The sequence below is a fragment of the Trachypithecus francoisi genome, unplaced genomic scaffold, assembly GCF_009764315.1.
Source record: "Trachypithecus francoisi isolate TF-2019V2 unplaced genomic scaffold, Tfra_2.0 Lachesis_group4, whole genome shotgun sequence".
Lineage (NCBI taxonomy): Eukaryota > Metazoa > Chordata > Mammalia > Primates > Cercopithecidae > Trachypithecus > Trachypithecus francoisi.
The window spans coordinates 124,829,596-124,846,753 of NW_022681469.1; the positions used below are offsets into that span (position 1 = coordinate 124,829,596).

At 45.6% G+C, this 17,158-nt stretch overlaps 1 protein-coding gene across 1 annotated transcript in view; it reads left to right on the forward strand.

The window, feature by feature from the left end:
- The window catches only part of GALNT17 (polypeptide N-acetylgalactosaminyltransferase 17), a 619,422-nt gene that overhangs the window by 558,740 nt on the left and 43,524 nt on the right, over window positions 1-17,158 (forward strand). The window contains exons 7-8 of the mRNA XM_033193345.1: window positions 9,429-9,614; window positions 14,276-14,413. Of these exons, the coding sequence (XP_033049236.1) occupies window positions 9,429-9,614; window positions 14,276-14,413 (324 nt within the window). The remainder of the gene's footprint in view (window positions 1-9,428; window positions 9,615-14,275; window positions 14,414-17,158) is intronic.

Sequence of the window (17,158 nt, forward strand, 5' to 3'; positions counted from 1 at the left end):
TGCACCAGGGTGATGAGTGAGGTGATGAGTGAGGAGAAGATGATCTGGTGGTCATAGTGGATATGAAAGGAAGTGGATGCAGTTGAGCCATAGTGAAGAGGCATCATCTGTAGGACTTGGTGATGGATTGGCTGGTGCCTAGGGAGGAAGTGGTAAGGATGGTGCCTGAGTTTCTTTCTGGTATAAGCAGCTTCCTTGCTGAATTGGAGCGACGGGGGTGGTGGGGAGAGAGGACTCACTGTCTTTCTGCTCCGGGCCACCTGCTGTAATAGCATGCAAGCTCTTTCGAGAGAGCTGCCCCCTGTTAGTGCCTTGAAGATCCCAGGAAAAGTGGCTTTCACATAATCAGGGCACCCACTGTTCTCAATCTAATGACACGGTTGAAAACGCTCACTAGAATATTTTGGCTGCAAACCTACTTATGCCTGAATGATACTTCCTGCTGCTTTTGAGAAACTCCTGGCCTCTAAAAGCCATAGGACAAGACCAGACCTTGAATATTAGAATTCTGTGACATGAGGTGAGAGCAGCCCCCTTACTCTTAGGGCAGTGGATTCCAAAGTGGGGTACACAAGATGATGTGGACCATTAGAGGGAAAAGAGGAATATATTAGCTCTCATATTGTAATGTTCTAATTTTTGTATTTCTATATATCTATAAATTTTTCATGTGTAAAGTATATTAGCATAGTAGTATGTGCATGTACTGAAAAATGAATAAAGTAAACATATTGGAGAAGGTATGCTTTACATTTTTAAACATCGAAAGTGTTTGGAGCCCATAGCCTATGAGAATAGTGAATATAAATGAACCAGTCATGTTGGTTTTGATGGCTTGGCCTCCTCTTTCCTCCCTGGCTGCCTAGGCTCCTCAGTGACAGGTGCCCAGGGGAGCAGGTGGCCTGCACAATACCTGGCACCCTGCATCCTCATTTGTTGCCTGTGGCTCTTCCTGGGGTCCCTGAAGCTACCATCCAGCTGTCCAGGCTGTGACAGAGCACAGCCCTTGCTTAAATTGTTTCAGCTTCTGTAAAATTGAGTCATCAGAGCACAACCCTGGAAACGATATTAGAAGCCTTCTAAGCTGGTGGCTCCCAAATGTGGCTACACATCTCATTCCCATGGGGGTCCTTTTTACATACACCCCCAGGTGCCTCAACTTCATCCCTGGGGAATGTGATTTATAGGGCTGGGGTGGGATCCAGGTGTTTGTAATGTTATTTCATTTTATGGATGGATGGATGGGTGGATGGATGGATGGATGGATGGATGGATGGATGGATGGATTGACAGGGTCTTGCTCTGTCACTCAGGCTGGAGTGCAGTGGCATCATCATAGCTCACTGCAGCCTTGAATTCATGGGCTCAAGTGATCCTCCTGTCTCAGCCTCCTGAGTAGATGAGACCACCACCCTGTGCCACCACACCTGGCTAATTATTTAATATTTTTGGTAGAGGCTGGGTCTCACCATGTTGCCCAGGCTGGTCTTGAACTCCTGGCCTCAAGTAATCCTCCTGCCTCAGCCTCCCAAATTGCTGGGATTCCAGTCATATGCCACTGCACTGGGCCTAATGAAAGTATTTATTGAATGATGAAGTTGAATGTATGAATAAAACATGTATCAAAAGATGTAATTAAACCAATGTGCCACTGAAGGCTCTCCAAAATGATTAAAATCAGTCCCACCCATTGGCATTCATCTCCCATAGTGTCTCTTCTTCCAGGATCATCAACTGTCAGGAAGCAGAACAATGTGTCCTGCCTAAGACTTCCCAGCCCCTAGAGTCTTGTGATGGTTTCATTTGCCTCATCCCTCCCATATTCCAGAGGCTTGGGTAGGTTTAGGCAGGCTTTTTGTTCCAGTGAATGAAGCTGCAGTATATCCAGTGGCTAAGCAAGTCCCTGAAGACTCTCCAAAATGATGAAAATCAATCACACCCGTGGACATTCACCTCCTATAGTGTCCTCTTCTTCCAGGACCATCAACTGTCAGGAAGCAGAACAATGTGTCCTGCCTAAGACTTCCCAGCCCCCAGAGTCTTGTGATGGTTTCTTTTGCCTCATCCCTCCCATATTCCAGAGGCCTGGGTAGGTTAGGGCAGGCTTTTTGCCCCAGTGAATGAAGCTTCAGTATATCCAGTGGCTAAGCAGGAAAGCTAGGAGTCATTCATAACCCTCCTTCTCCTTCCAAGCCATATCCAATCTATTGTTGATGATTTTGCCTATTAAAAATCCCTCAGCCAGGCATGGTGGCTCACACCTGTAATCCCAATACTTCGGGAGGCTGAGGCAGGTGGATCACTTAAGGTCAGGAGTTCAAGACCAGTCTGGCCAACATGGCAAAACTCCATCTCTAGTAAAAATACAACAATTAGCCAGCCATGGTGGTACACACCTGTCATCCCAACTACTTGGGAGGCTGAGGCAGGAAAATTGTTTGAATCTGGGAGGTGGAGGTTGCAGTGAGCCGAGATCATGCCACAGCCTTCCAGCCTGGGTGACAGAGCAAGACTGTCTCAAAAAAAAAAAAAAAAAAACCTTCAAATCTATCTACATCTCTATTTTGTTGCTGTCGCTCAAGCTATAAGCTCTTCTTCCCTGCAAAATAGCAAGGCCTTCTTGTTTTCTCCATCTCCCCTCTTCATGCTGCCAGTCTTTTCCCCACAGTTCAGCCAGAGTGATCTTTTCAAACCCAAACCCTTCAGTGGCTTCAGATGAATTTCTTTTTAACATGATCTCCAGATCATTGCCTGGTGTGGACCCTGCCTACCTCTCCAATGTTTTCCACTTCTCTCCTCTGTTCCATCCCTACTTTCTGAATCCATTTTTGGCATTCCAGCCACATGGCTATTCTTTCAGCTCTTTGAATATCCTCTGTGTATCTGTGTATCTATTGCCGTGTAAGCCCAAATTTAGTGGCCTCAAGAACAATTGATTTGATTAAGATTCTGAAGTTTGGAAGTTTGGGCTGGGGTCAGCCAGGTGGTTCCTCTGCCCCACGTGGCGCTGGCTGTGTTCATGCATGCACGCACGCACGCAACGGCATGCACTCACGCACGCACGCAACGGCATGCACGCACGCACGCAACCCACTGATGGGTTGTCTTGGGGGTGTCCAGTCTCACATGGCCTCACTCCCATGCCTTGGTCTTCAGCCATGATGTCTGGAATAGCTGGACCTCTATTGCTCCATTGTCTTTTATCCTTAGCTTCCTTACAGCCTGATGGGCTCAGAATTCCAAGAGGAAGAAAGTATAAGCCACAAAGTCTCTAAGGCCTAGTCTTGGGTTGTATGAGACGTCACATCTGCATTCTGTTAATCAGTGGAAGTCATAATAAAGTCAGCCCAGATTCAAGGAGAGAAGAAATAGGTTCCGCCTTTTTATAGGAAGAGCAAAAAAGTCACATTGCCAACGAGCGTAGGTGGAATTGTTGCTGCCATTTTTGAGTACAGTCCATCACACCCTGCTCTCTCCTTCACAAGGTCATTGCAACTGTGCTGGCTGCCTCTGGGCTTGGGACTGCTGCCCACTTCCTCTACTCAGCTCAGCCTAGCCCTTCAGACTTCACCTTAATATCCTCTCCTGGGGGATACTTTCTCTGAGCCCACTGGCCGCATCCCTGTGTTACATGCTAGATTTTTAGCCCTGTGTTGTTTTCCCTCAAGGAAAGGCTCCCTTTGTGATGGTGCATTTCCGCCTGTGATTCTTTGATTAATGCATTTCCCTTGCTAGATTACCCACTTCATGACAACAAGGACCTTGTCTGCTAGCACCTCTCATTTCATCCCCCTGCCCTTCCCAGTAGGCCCTGAATGGATCATTTTTTGATGAACAAATAAATTAATAGATGAGCATCTGTTTCTGGAGTCACCATACCTCCTGGAGGCCCATATCCATTTAAGCATGGCCACTTCCCCACTTCCCTAGCAAGGGGTCACCAAGAACCCTGCGGTGGGTTCTTTGCCCCCAGGAGTGATCCCAGAGCTTGGAGCATGCCCTCCACTTGGCCCATTGCAACCCATCTGGAAGGAGTCCTCCCTCCACTGTGTGAGGAGCCACAGCCTGGGGTGCTTTCCATTTGGGCACTTCCCTCTGCTCTTCCTCCTTGGCATCAGAGACATGCCAGTCAGGGTCTGGTTCCCACCTTTCTATGCATTTCCCTTCAGTATCATTTCTTCAGCCTGCCTAGGAACTCACCATGTGGGCTGGTAAACACTGATGTAGAGAACAGATCCACAAGACCCTTTCTTGGGACCAGCTGTACTTGGGATACTCATAGCTGGGTCTTATGTGTTGTAGAAACAGAAACTGAATCGCTCCCTTTAGAGGGAGGGTGCCCCTTTTGCTTCCAGACCTCTCGGGTGGACTCGGAGGCCAAGGTGGAATATCACTGCTTCCAGGAATACCCCTCCATAGGGGACTTAGCTGGACTGTTGGTTTATTGCTAAGGCTCAAAGCCTTCAGTCCACTTTCTTACATTTCTTTCCTTCTGCTATGTAGGCCTGGTTGCTTAACCACTGGCAGACTTCACATCAGCTTATCGTCACTTAGAGCCAGCCCATGAGCTCTGCCGGTGATCACTGCCAAGCAACATAGAGCAGAGCCTTGGGCTTAGAGAATCACTTGTCTCCCAGGCATCTTCCAGTGTCCCTTGCACAGCCATGCTGCCACATGGCATTGTGCAGCAGCAGGCTTTGACCTCCTACCCTAGGATATCATTGGTGCCACTCCAGATCCATGGAACTTCCTCTGGATATACGCATACACCCAGCTCTGTCCTCACTGTTTCCCCCGATCACTGTGGTCACAATGCAGGTCAGAGGCGCCAACCCGGCACCTGGAGTGAGGGACAGGGCTGTGGCTGAGGAGGACCCAAGGGGTCTACAGGCTGTTGGTCAGCTCTCCCTGGGCAGGAGAAGCCAGTGTCTGCTGCTGTCACATGTGGTGGAGGGTGTGGTTCTGACTTCTCCCCTTACTGATTGTGGGGTTATAAATCACTTACTTCACCTCTCTTACCCTCAGTTTCCTCATCTGTGATGAGCTGATGAGGGAGTTGGTGTTTGGTGTTTTCTGTCATTACTGGACTGGTCCTGGGGTCTGGAGCAGGCAGAGCGGGTATACTTGCCTCTCTAAGGGAAGGGAGCTGTGAAAGTGGAGAGCAGAGGAGAGGTGAGCAAGAGGAGCCCTCGTTTTCTGTCTCACCCAAGAGGTGCTGCTAATGATAGTTCATGCTCAGGATTTTAAATCCAGTCTGCGTCACTGGAGGTGATGAGCTAAAGTGCAGAGTAGGCTGGGGCAGGCAGGATAATGACCACAATGCATGCCCGGCAATGGCAATGTTGTGGGCATCCAGGCCAGCAGCAGGATTCCTGGGCAGGCACTGACCCTGGCAGTTCACCCTGGGCTTGCTAGACCCCACAGTGGGGCATATCTTCAAGATATCTGCCAGCCCAGGAGCCCCTGAGTCCTCCCCAGACTTTACAGGGAGAGCTGAGGGACCCTAGGTCAATGCCCACTGAGTGTGCTGGCTGATATCCACACCACAGAGCCCAGGATAGGAAGTCCGTGTCTCTGCCACACGGGACAGATGTGCTGAGCTTCCTGCCACATGTCTGTTTGCCATCTCCCTCCCCTTGCTTAAAAGGCTTGGTATCCAACACAGGGCTAACACAGCCAACATCTGGCTCCTCCATCCTCTCACCTCCACTCCTAACAGCCACATCCACTTGAACACTCTTGGCAGTTTGGCTGCACCCCAGGCGTGAAAGCCACTCTGACCTTGGTCTGGATGGCTTATGGAGGATGTGGTGCCAAGTCAGCCTGGCTTGTGGGTTCTGTTCCCACTTGGCACCTCCATTCTCATGACGGGGTTTCAGGCTTTTGCTAAGGTCTCTTATGCACCTGTGTCTGTCATCCCTGCTAAGTAATGAGTCCTTGAAGAGCTCTGCTGTGCTTCCATCCATCCTCCTGAGCCTCCCCAAACTGAGATTCACCCCCACATCTACTTTCCCCCATCTATCTATCTATCTATCTATCTATCTATCTATCTATCTATCTATCTATTTTTGTAACAGCTTTGTAGATATATTCACACACTCTTACAATTCATCCATTTAAAGTGTGCCACTCAGTGGTTTTTTTCAGTATGTTTGAGCTGTGCAAAGTTCACCACAATCAATATTAGAATGTTTTCATCACCTAAAAAGAAACCCCAAACCCATTAGCAGTCAGTCTACCTTCCTCCAGCCCCCCGCCCACCACCTTCCAAGCAACCATCAATTTATTTACCAGACATTTCATATAAATGGAATCATAGAATATATAATCCTTTGTGACTTGCTTATCTTGCTTAGCATGCTTTCCAGGTTCATCCATAGTGTAGCATATATCAACATTTCATTTTTTTCCCAAATAATATTCCATCATATGGATATGTTACATTTTGTTTATGCATTAATCAATTGTTGGACCTTTGCTTAATCGAAGGTCATGAATGTTTACTCTTATGTTTTCTTCTAAGAGTTTTATAGTTTTAGCTCTTAACGTTTAGGTCGTTGATCCATTTTGAGTTAATTTTTCATATGGTGTGAGGTAGGAGCCATGTCCATTCTTTTGCATGTTGTCCCAGCACAGTTTGTTGAAGATATTATTCCTTATCCCACTGAATTGTCTTGACACCCTTGGTGAAAGTTAGTTGACCATAAGTGTGAGAGTTTATTTCTGGACTCTCAGTTCTATTCCATTGATCTGTATGTCTGTCCTTATGCCAGTACCACGCTGTCTTGACTATAGTAGCTTTGTATTGAATTTTGAAATTGGAGAGTGAAGTCCTCCCAGTTTGTTCTTTTCAAGGTTGTTTTAGCTATTTGAGGTCCCTTGTTTTTCCTTATGAACTTTAGGATCTGCTTGTTAATTTCTTCAAGGAATCCAGCTGGGATTTTTATAGGGATTGTGTTGAATTTTTAGATCAATTTTGGGTATATTACCATCTTGACAATGTTAATTCTTCCAGTCCTTGAATGTGGTACATCTTTTCATTCATTCCCTGAGTCTGGCAACATCATTGTGAGACCCTGATTCTTTATATATTGTCCATCCCTTGAAATTCAGCCGCCTTGTTTTAGTCTCTAAGACGCCAGTTTCTTGTCTCTATTCCCAGGCCATTTGCCAACATTTGGCCTCCTTGACTTCCTTCCATGGCCAGCAGCTGGGTCTAACCTAACATGCTAGGGCACCTAGCTGTCTAGTCCCAGATCAAAGAAGTCTGGAACATCTATTCTCTACTAATCACTTAGCCCACAGTTCCTCCTGGAAGAAGCAAGCAAAGTGAGGATTCTTGCTTTATGGGAGAATTTTCTATCTGTATCATTTCCCTGTAGTATGACCAAAGTTGGGAAATAGAAACAAAACATCATACACACCCAAACAAATTTTGCCACCAAATTCAGTCAACAAAAGTCAAGAAGGGAGTATGCAGACACTCAAAAGTGTCCCAGTGTTCTTGCTGTGGTGGTTACTGGGAGACTAAAGGTGGAATGGCTTGAAGTGACTCATCTTGGGGTGAGCCCACCTGAGTCAGCTCACCTGCAAAAACTGTCACTTATACAGAGCATACAGTGTCTTCACAACAGAACAGCCTCACAGGTCCCTCACAGAAAGTTTTCTGTCATTTTCCTTTTTTTCTACTGGTACTGGGAACTTCATTTCCATAAATTAATTTTTTCTTGACAATAAGGTTTTTCTTTTTTTATTTTCCCACCTGGACCAAGAGAAGTTGGATGGTCCAGCTTTCCTTTTGGAGCAGGGCCTTACAGCCTAGGTGCCTGCCATCCCTGTGCAGAGGGATGAGAAGTCCCACGTACTTGGGCTTTTGCATCCCTCAAAGGCAGCCATCATTGCAGCCTTCCTTCTGAATAGTTCAGTAATAGCAAGCGACAGCTGCTCATGATGGCATTGGAGTGGATGCTTCCAGAAGACTTGGCATCTGTACCCATAGGACTCCAAAGTAGAGCATATTAACAGTGTAGAACTAGGCTGGGAGTAGTGGCGCATGCTTGTAATACTAACACTTTGGGAGGCCTAGGTGGAAGAAGCGCTTGAGGCCAGGAGTGTGAGACCAGCCTGGGCAACATAGCGAGACCTCATTTCTACAAAGAATATTTAAAAATTAACTGGTCATGGAGGCACATACCTGTAGTCCCAGCTACTTGGAAGGCTGAGGCAGGAGGATCACTTGAAGCCATGAGTTCAAAGTTACAGTGAGCTTTGATCACACCACTGCACTCCAGTCTGGGAGACAGAGAGAGACCATGTCTCAAAACAAAACACACCACAGAACTAAATCATTATACACAGCTTGTGCTGATATGAATAAAGAAGATCTGTTTCTTAGTATGAATTTTCTATTCTACATTGGCAGGACACAGCTTCAGCCAGGTGGGAAAGGCAACCTTCAGGAATGTCAATTGTGCATTATTGAGAACTTAAGAAAACTCTTGTGCTGCCATGGTCAGCTTAGGTTTATGGGCCTTTCTTACCTAGAGGTAGATTTTATATCCTGAGCTGTTGTTTCTATAAGAATTCTCCCAAGCCTCTTTTTTGTATGGTTTAGTCAGGTTATGTTAGACCATACTGCAGTAACAAACCAGCTTTGAACTTTCAGTGGCTTGCTTTATTTATTTATTTATTTAATTTATTTTTTTGAGATGGAGTCTCGCTCTGTCGCCCAGACTGGAGTGCAGTGGCCGGATCTCAGCTCACTGCAAGCTCCACCTCCCGGGTTTATGCCATTCTCCTGCCTCAGCCTCCCGAGTAGCTGGGACTACAGGCGCCCGCCACCTCGCCCGGCTAGTTTTTTTTGTATTTTTTAGTAGAGACGGGGTTTCACCGGGTTAGCCAGGATGGTCTCGATCTCCTGACCTTGTGATCCGCCCATCTCGGCCTCCCAAAGTGCTGGGATTACAGGCTTGAGCCACCGCGCCCGGCCTGCTTTATTTATTTATTTATTTAGAAATAGAGTCTTGCTCTGTCACCCAGGCTGGAGTGCAGTGGCATAGTCTCAGCTCACTGCAGCCTCCACCTCCCAAGTTCAAGTGATTCTTGTGCCTCAACCTCCCAAGTAGCTGGGATTATAAGCGTATGCCATCATGCCTGGCTAATTTTTCTATCTTTGATAGAGACGGGGTTTCACCATGTTAGCCAGGCTGGTCTCCAACTCCTGACCTCAAGTGATCTACCCATGTCGGCCTCCCAAAGTGCTGGGATTACAGGCATGAGCCACTGTGCACAACCTCTCATTGGCTTTATATATTAAAATGTATTTCACATGTATGCAAAGTCAGCTGAACCATTGCTTTTGGGCTTGGGGAGGGGGCATAGCCTCTGGGAATTTCTTTTTCAGGCTGATGAAATCTTTGTACCCCTAGGTATGGCTCTGTGGGGGCAGCATGGAGGTCCTTCCTTGCTCACGGGTGGCCCACATTGAGCGGAAGAAGAAGCCATATAATAGCAACATCGGCTTCTACACCAAGAGGAATGCTCTCCGCGTTGCTGAGGTCTGGATGGACGATTACAAGTCTCATGTGTACATAGCGTGGAACCTGCCGCTGGAGGTAGGTATCACCAGCCTTTCCCCACCACCCCAGAACAGTGATCCTTACTGTTTGGTCACAATTTCTTTAATAAACCAGTCGTTTTTCCCCAGAAAATGCTCATGCTTAGAAAAATTATGAATGCATTGGCCGGGCGCGGTGGCTCAAGCCTGTAATCCCAGCACTTTGGGAGGCCGAGACGGGTGGATCACGAGGTCAGGAGATCGAGACCATCCTGGCGAACACAGTGAAACCCCGTCTCTACTAAAAAAATACAAAAAACTAGCCAGGCGAGGTGGCAGGCGCCTGTAGTCCCAGCTACACGGGAGGCTGAGGCAGGAGAATGGCGTAAACTCGGGAGGCGGAGCACAGTGAGCCGAGATCCGGCCACTGCACTCCAGCCTGGGCAACAGAGGAGACTGCGCCTCAAAAAAAAAAAAAAAGAAAAATTATGAATGCATTTCAAAGGGGTTCACAGAAGTCTCAGCTTTAGAACTCCTGCCTAACGCAAGGGCTAGCACAATGGAAATGTCTTTAAATCCACTTACAGAGATTAGAAGAGTCTTATTGTGTTAATCCCAGTCTTATTATGTTAATCTGACTGCCCTGCTCCTGATCATATGCTATGTCCACAAAGTTCTTGCCCAGATATTTGGCAGCAGACCCTTCATCCTGTCACTGTGTGTGACTTCCCATGGAGCTCCAGCTGCCCTGTGTCATATGCCTTTACTCTATGTCAAATTAGTTCTTCAGCTCTCCTCCGCATTCTGCTCGGAAGATGGCCCAAGGAAATCTCCATGTTACTGCAGTCCCACTGGAGTGTCGTGTGGTAGTTGTACGTTAGCGTGGTTTGAATCCCAGCTCTATCATTTGTGAATCAGGAGATCTTGACCAAATCCACTCATCTGCTCTGTACCATTCATCCCTTGGTATCCCCAGGGAATTCGTTCCAAGACTCCCTGTGGATAGCAAAACTCACAGATCCCCAAGTCCCTGATACAAAATGGCGTAGTATTTGCATATAACCTAAGCATAACCTCCCGTCTATCTATCTATCTATCTATCTATCTATCTATGGCAGCACAAAGTTTTTTTTTTATTTTTTTTATTTTTCCATTAGTTATCAGGGTACAGGTGGTATTTGGTTGCATGAGTAAGTTCTTTAGTGGTGATTTGTGAGATCCTGGTGCACCCATCACCCGAGCAGTATACACTGCACCATATTTGTTGTCTTTTATCCCTCGCCCCTCTCCCACTCTTCCCCCAAAGTCCCCAAAGTCCATTGTATCATTCTTATGCCTTTGTGTCCTCATAGCTTAGCTCCCACATATCAGTGAAAACATATGGTGTTTGGTTTTCCATTAGAATAATACTCTCTAATCTCATCCAGGTCATTGCAAATACTGTTAAATTCGCTTGAACCTGGGAGACAGAGGTTGCAGTTAAATTATTTATTTTTATGGCTGAATCATCTCTAGATTACTTATAGATAATACAATGTAAATGCTATGTGAATAATTCTTATGCTTTATTTGTGTTTTTTTATTGTTATATTGTTCTTACTGGGCTTTTAAAAAATATTTTCAGTCTGCAGTTGGTTGAACCAATGGATGCAGAAACTGTGGATATAGAGGGTCAACTGTGCCTTATTTTCCTCAGCTGTAAAATGAGGATAATAGCAGATTCTCCTTCCTGGGGTAGCTGTAAGAACTAAATGAATTCATACATGTGGCATGCTGAGAGTGGCACCTGGCATAGGGTGCCTAGTTCGTCCTATGCTGCACAGTGGCGTAACTTGCACCCTCAGCCACAGGTCAGTTTATCTCCTCAGCCAGAGCACCCATAGGTGTCTGAGCCATGCTGGAAAGTCACCTGGGGTGGTGCCCATTGAGAGATGGCAACCCCTATGTGTCAGGAGGCTAGAGCCCGGAACAGAAGAAATACGGTTGGATATGTGCCAGATTTGCGGGTCAAGAAGATAAAAGTGAGGAATTTATTCAGTGTTGTTATAGGTTTTGAAATACATTCTCAAGAATTAAAAAACCCCTTCTGGCTACTTAGCACTTTTATTAAGCAATTAAGTGCTTTCAGCCATTATTATTTAAATATAGGTAACATTTATTGAGCACTTACTATGTCCCAGGTACCTAGCAAGTCGTTATTTGTAATATCTCATTTAATTCTCATAACAACCTCATGATGTAAGAACTGTCTGCCTCAGTTTCCTCATCTATAAACACGGATTGTTAAAATTTACCTGATAGGACGCCTGTGAAGATAAAATAAGGCTGAGAACACAGCTTAGCAAATATTAAGTGTTCCATAAATGCTAGCTTGATATGAACATTTTATGATGTTCATTTTACAGATGAAGAAATTGAAGCTATGAGAAGCTAAACGGGGCTTGCTTAAGGCCCCACACAAAGCACATGGGCAGGGATGTCAGTTCAGGTCCTCATACAAAATGTCACCCCAGCCCTGTGAAATAGTGAAATCGGTATTATTATTATTCCTGCTTTGTAAAGGGGAATTGTTTATTTTTTTGAGATAGGGTCTCACTCTGTCACCCAGACTGGAGTGTAGTGGCACGATCTTGGTTCCCTGTAACCTCCATCTCCCAGTTTCAAGCCATCCTCCCACCTCAGCCTCCTGAGTAGCCAGGACCACAGGCGTGCACCCTCTACCTGTCTAACTTGTATATGTTTTGTAGAGATGAGGTTTTGCCAGGTTGCCCAGGCTGGTCTCAAACTCTTCGGCTCAAGCAGTCCTCCCACCTCAGCTTCCCAAAGTGCTGGGATTACAGGCGTGAGACACTGCACCTGGCCTCAAGTTTTGACCTGGAATGGTGGTGTGACTTAGAGTTACAAATAACTCAAGTCTTTTGACTGTAGCCAAGTGCTTTGTCCATGACTGCAGACAATCTCTTGTCCCAAATGCCAGTGGTAACCTACCAGGCTTTTTAAAAATGACCATTAGCTCACGCCTGTAATCCCAGTACTTTGGGAGGCCAAGGCGGGCAGATCACCTGAGGTCGGGAGTTTGAGACCAGCCTGACCAACATGGAGAAATCCTGTGTCCACTAAAAATGCAAAATTAGTTGGGCGTGGTGGTGCATGCCTGTAATCCCAGCTACTCGGGAGGCTGAGGCAGGAGAATCGCTTGAACCTGGGAGACAGAGGTTGCAGTGAGCCAAGATCGCACCATTGCACTCCAGCCTGGGCAACAAGAGCCAGACATCATCTCAGAAAAAAAAAAAAAGACCATTTCATGAATCATGCTAAATATATTAAAACAAAGAGTTAAAGGTTACTGCTCAGGGTTGTCTTTGAGATTGAATAACTTTGACATTTAAAGAGATTTCCCTTTAAAGTCACTGTTTGACTGCCCAAGTGATCTTAATGACATAATTGGGAGTCTTCTCTTAGGCCCCCCAATGCATCCTGTCTCTGCTAATTCCTGGCCATCTTGCAGCTGAGTCTGTGGAGTCATATTTCAGATACTTTATTTTCCCTGTCAGCACACAGCAGCCATTACAGGTTCATTTCTGTAAAAGCAGAGTGAATTATTCATTAGAACATCATTACAAGCTTTGCAATGGAAAATTATTTTCACTTCTGCATATAATGAACTTCGCAAAGAGCCAACAAAAGGAGAAATTTTGCAGGTATAGGAAAGAAAGACAGGAGGTGGTTGTAGGCATTTCTTTTCTTGTCCTAATCAAATAATTCCTCTAATAATTGTCTCTGATAGTTACTAAGGAAATGTGGAAGAGAAGAAACTGAGAATGTAAGTCATCAACATCAGTGTGTCCCAGAAATCCATTTGCACAACAATGATAAGGATGGTTGGCTTGGCTGCGACCTTTGTTGCTGCAGGTTCCTGACTTTGCTCAGGAAGGAGGGTTCCCTGGCCTGGGTCTGGATGAGTCAAATAGGTCTACTTAAACCACCCTGTCTGCCAGGTGCGGTGGCTCACACCTGTAATCCCAGAACTTTGGGAGGCCGAGGCTGGCCGATCACTTGAGGTCAGGAGGTCAAGACCAGCCTGGCCAACATGATGAAACCCCATCTCTACTAAAAATACAAAAATTAGCCGAGCATGGTGGCGTGAGCCTGGAATCCCAGCTACTGGAGAGGCTGAGGCAGGAGAATTGCTTGAACCCAAGAGGATAAGGTTGCAGTGAGATGAGATCACACCACTGCACTGCCAGCCCGTCTCAATAAAACCAGAACAACAACAAAAAAACCCTTCTGAATAAGCATAAGAGGCATAAGATCTTCTCTCTTTTTTTTTAGACAGTCTCACACTGTCGCCCGGGATGGAGTACAGTGGCGTGATCTCAGCATACTGCAACCTCTGCCTCCTGGATTCAAGCGATTTTCCTGCCTCAGCCTCCCGAGTAGCTGAGATTATAGGCACCCGCTACCATACCCAGCTAATTACTTGTATTTTTAGTAGAGCTGGAGTTTCACCATGTTGGCCAAGCTGGTCTCGAACTCCTGACCTCGTGATTTGCCCGCCTCGGCCTCCCAAAGTGCTGGGATTACAGGCGTGAGCCACTGCGCCTGGCTCAGGCTTAAGATCTTCTATGTGAAGCTTTCCCTGAAAGTGACTCCACCTGTGCCCCACTCTGGCCAGAGCTCCATAGTCACTAACACCCCTTGACTTCTCTCTCTTTTCAGAATCCGGGAATTGACATCGGTGATGTCTCTGAAAGAAGAGCCTTAAGGAAAAGTTTAAAGTGTAAGAATTTCCAGTGGTACCTGGACCATGTTTACCCAGAAATGAGAAGATACAATAATACCGTTGCTTACGGGGAGGTAAATCAGACCGTGCATGCTTTTGGCTTGGAATGCTGTTCACTATGCTGTAGGTTGCTTTGCTGGGGAGAAATAGAGTTGCTCATTCATTTATTCAATGAGTGGTTTTTGGAGGTGCCGGCCCTGATAGCAAGATTCTCTCTAGCCAGGGGGTTGGGGTAGGGAACAAATGTGATGAATGTTATAAGAGACTATGGATAAAAGACTATGACAGTCTTCTTTTCCTGAGATATGTGGCAGATAGTGAATCCTGTTTGGGAAATTTTGACTTTGAGGTCCTCTGAGACCTGTGAATGGAGATATTGAGAAGGAAGTTTGGATGTAAAGAGAGACAGGGGGGTTGGAGTCCTCCATTGCTCTGTGCTGTGGGCTGGAATCACTTATCATCAAAGAAAGGAGGAAATGTTCTCAGATTGTCTATGCTGTGATCGTATCACCTTTCTAAACCTGAAAGCAAAGCGAGTTTTCTCTTATTACAAATACCATCAATATGCATTTGAGAACATTTTGAAAATAATAATACTAGGGGTGAATAGTTGAGTGCTTTTGAAGTACTGGGCAGTATTCTAAGTGCTTTTTGCATACAAATTAATTTCACCTTCACCTTATGAGAGATTAGCGTTACTTCTGTTTTCTTAATAAGAAAACTGAAACTTAGAGAAATTATCTAACTTACCTAAGGTCACAGAGCGTGTAAGTCACGAAGCCAAGATTGGACATGGGGATCCGGATACCAGAGATAACATGTACACTTTGATGTATGGACCTCTGGACTCTGTGTATGTGTGTGTATGTGTGTGTGTGTGTGCATGTGTATATACCCATGTATTTTTTTGCTAAAACGATTCCATTCACAATGCCTAATCGTTTGAAACTTTACTCAATAATATGGAGGATATGTAAGTGTATCATGAAATACTTTTTGTCAGTAATTAATGGCCACACATGGTTCCACTTTTTGTGTAAGCTGGACTTTGCTTGAGAACATAGACACTGCTGTCTTTTCCAATTTTAAAATATCGCAAGTACCATTGCTGAGAACATCTTCGTACAGAAACACTCACGCGTCCACCTCGTTCTCCCTTGCGATGCCTGTTTGAGATAGAATCGGTGACATGCAGTCAGGCCAAGGAGCAGGGAGCCCAGTGGTCTCAATTTGGCTGAGACACCCCATTAGCTCTGCAATCTGGTTTTCTTCCCTGGGACTCCCTGTGATTACCAGGTTAGAGCTACGAAGAATCCCTTTGACTTAAGAGTATTTACATTTTTCTACAACTGTAGATTTTCCTATTCTTTGCCTGCTGCCTTTTAGAGAAAGTAAATCCGCCACAGGTTAAGTCATCGGGGTGTAGAGTGGTGACCCTCCTGAGCTGGAATTTGGAATGGGATGCTCACGTCTTGCAAGGGCAGTCTCTAGGGCGGTTAGGGATACATGAAGACTGGAGCCAGCCTGCTGGGTTCAAATCCTAGTAGGCTGTTACCAGCCATGTGGGTCCTCTTGGCAGCCATTCCCTCATCTATAAAATGGGAGGAAGGAGAGTATCTCCTCTCCAGGGTTCCTGGGGGTATAAAATTAGCTGTGATATGTAGAGTTCTTAGAACAGTACCTGGCATGGCCAAGTGCCGTGGCTCATGCCTGTAATCCCATCACTTTGGGAGGCCAAGGCAGGCGGATCACTTGAAGTCCGGAGTTCAAGACCAGCCTTGTCTCTACTAATATATATATATATATATATATATATATATATATGTGTGTGTGTGTGTGTGTGTATTATATATATATATAATACACACACACACACATATATAACTAGCTGAGCATGGTGACTGGTACAGGTAATCCCAGCTACTCAGGGCTAAGGCAGGAGAATCGCTTGAACCCAGTAGGCAGAGGTTGCAGTGAGCTGAGATGACGCCACTGCGCTCCAGCCTGGGTGACAGAGTGAGACTCTGTCTCAAAAAAAAAAAAAACAAAAGTACCTGGCACACAGCAATAGTTATTAATAGATATAAACTGCCTTGCCTTTTCTTCTCCAAAATAAAAGCATGAATTTTTTTTTTAATTATCTAAGTAATATTAAATATAAAGGAAGAATTGAACAACAATGGGCAGTGAATGGATTATTCCTAAGACAACTGGGTCAATTGCCTAGCTCTTTGGAAAATAAATCAATTTAGATTCTTACAGCTCACCATTTACCAAAGTAGATTTCAGATGAACTGTAGCATTACATGAAAGTAATAATAAAATAACCATGCGGAAATAGTCATGAATCTCATCTCTGAATGAAGAAGGGCTTTCTTTTGTTTTTGGTTTTTTTTTTTTTTGAGATGGAGTCTCACTCTGTCGCCCAGGCTGGAGAGCAGTGGCGCAATCTCTGCTCACTGCAAGCTCCGCCACCCGGGTTCACACCATTCTCCTGCCTCAGCCTCCCGAGTAGCTGGGACTACAGGTGCCTGCCACCACACCCGGCTAATTTTTTGTATTTTTAGTAGAGACAGGATTTCACCATGTTGGCCAGGATGGTCTCGATCTCTTGACCTCGTGATTCACCCGCCTTGGCCTCCCAAAGTGCTGGGATTACAGGCGTGAGCCACCATGCCCAGCCGGAAGGGCTTTCTAAGAATGAAAGCCATGCAAGAAATACAAAGGAAATGTGTCATGGATCCAGGCTCATAAATATTAAAATAATCTGTATATCAACTGAGTAGAGAAATAATACACCAAACTGGAAATACACATAC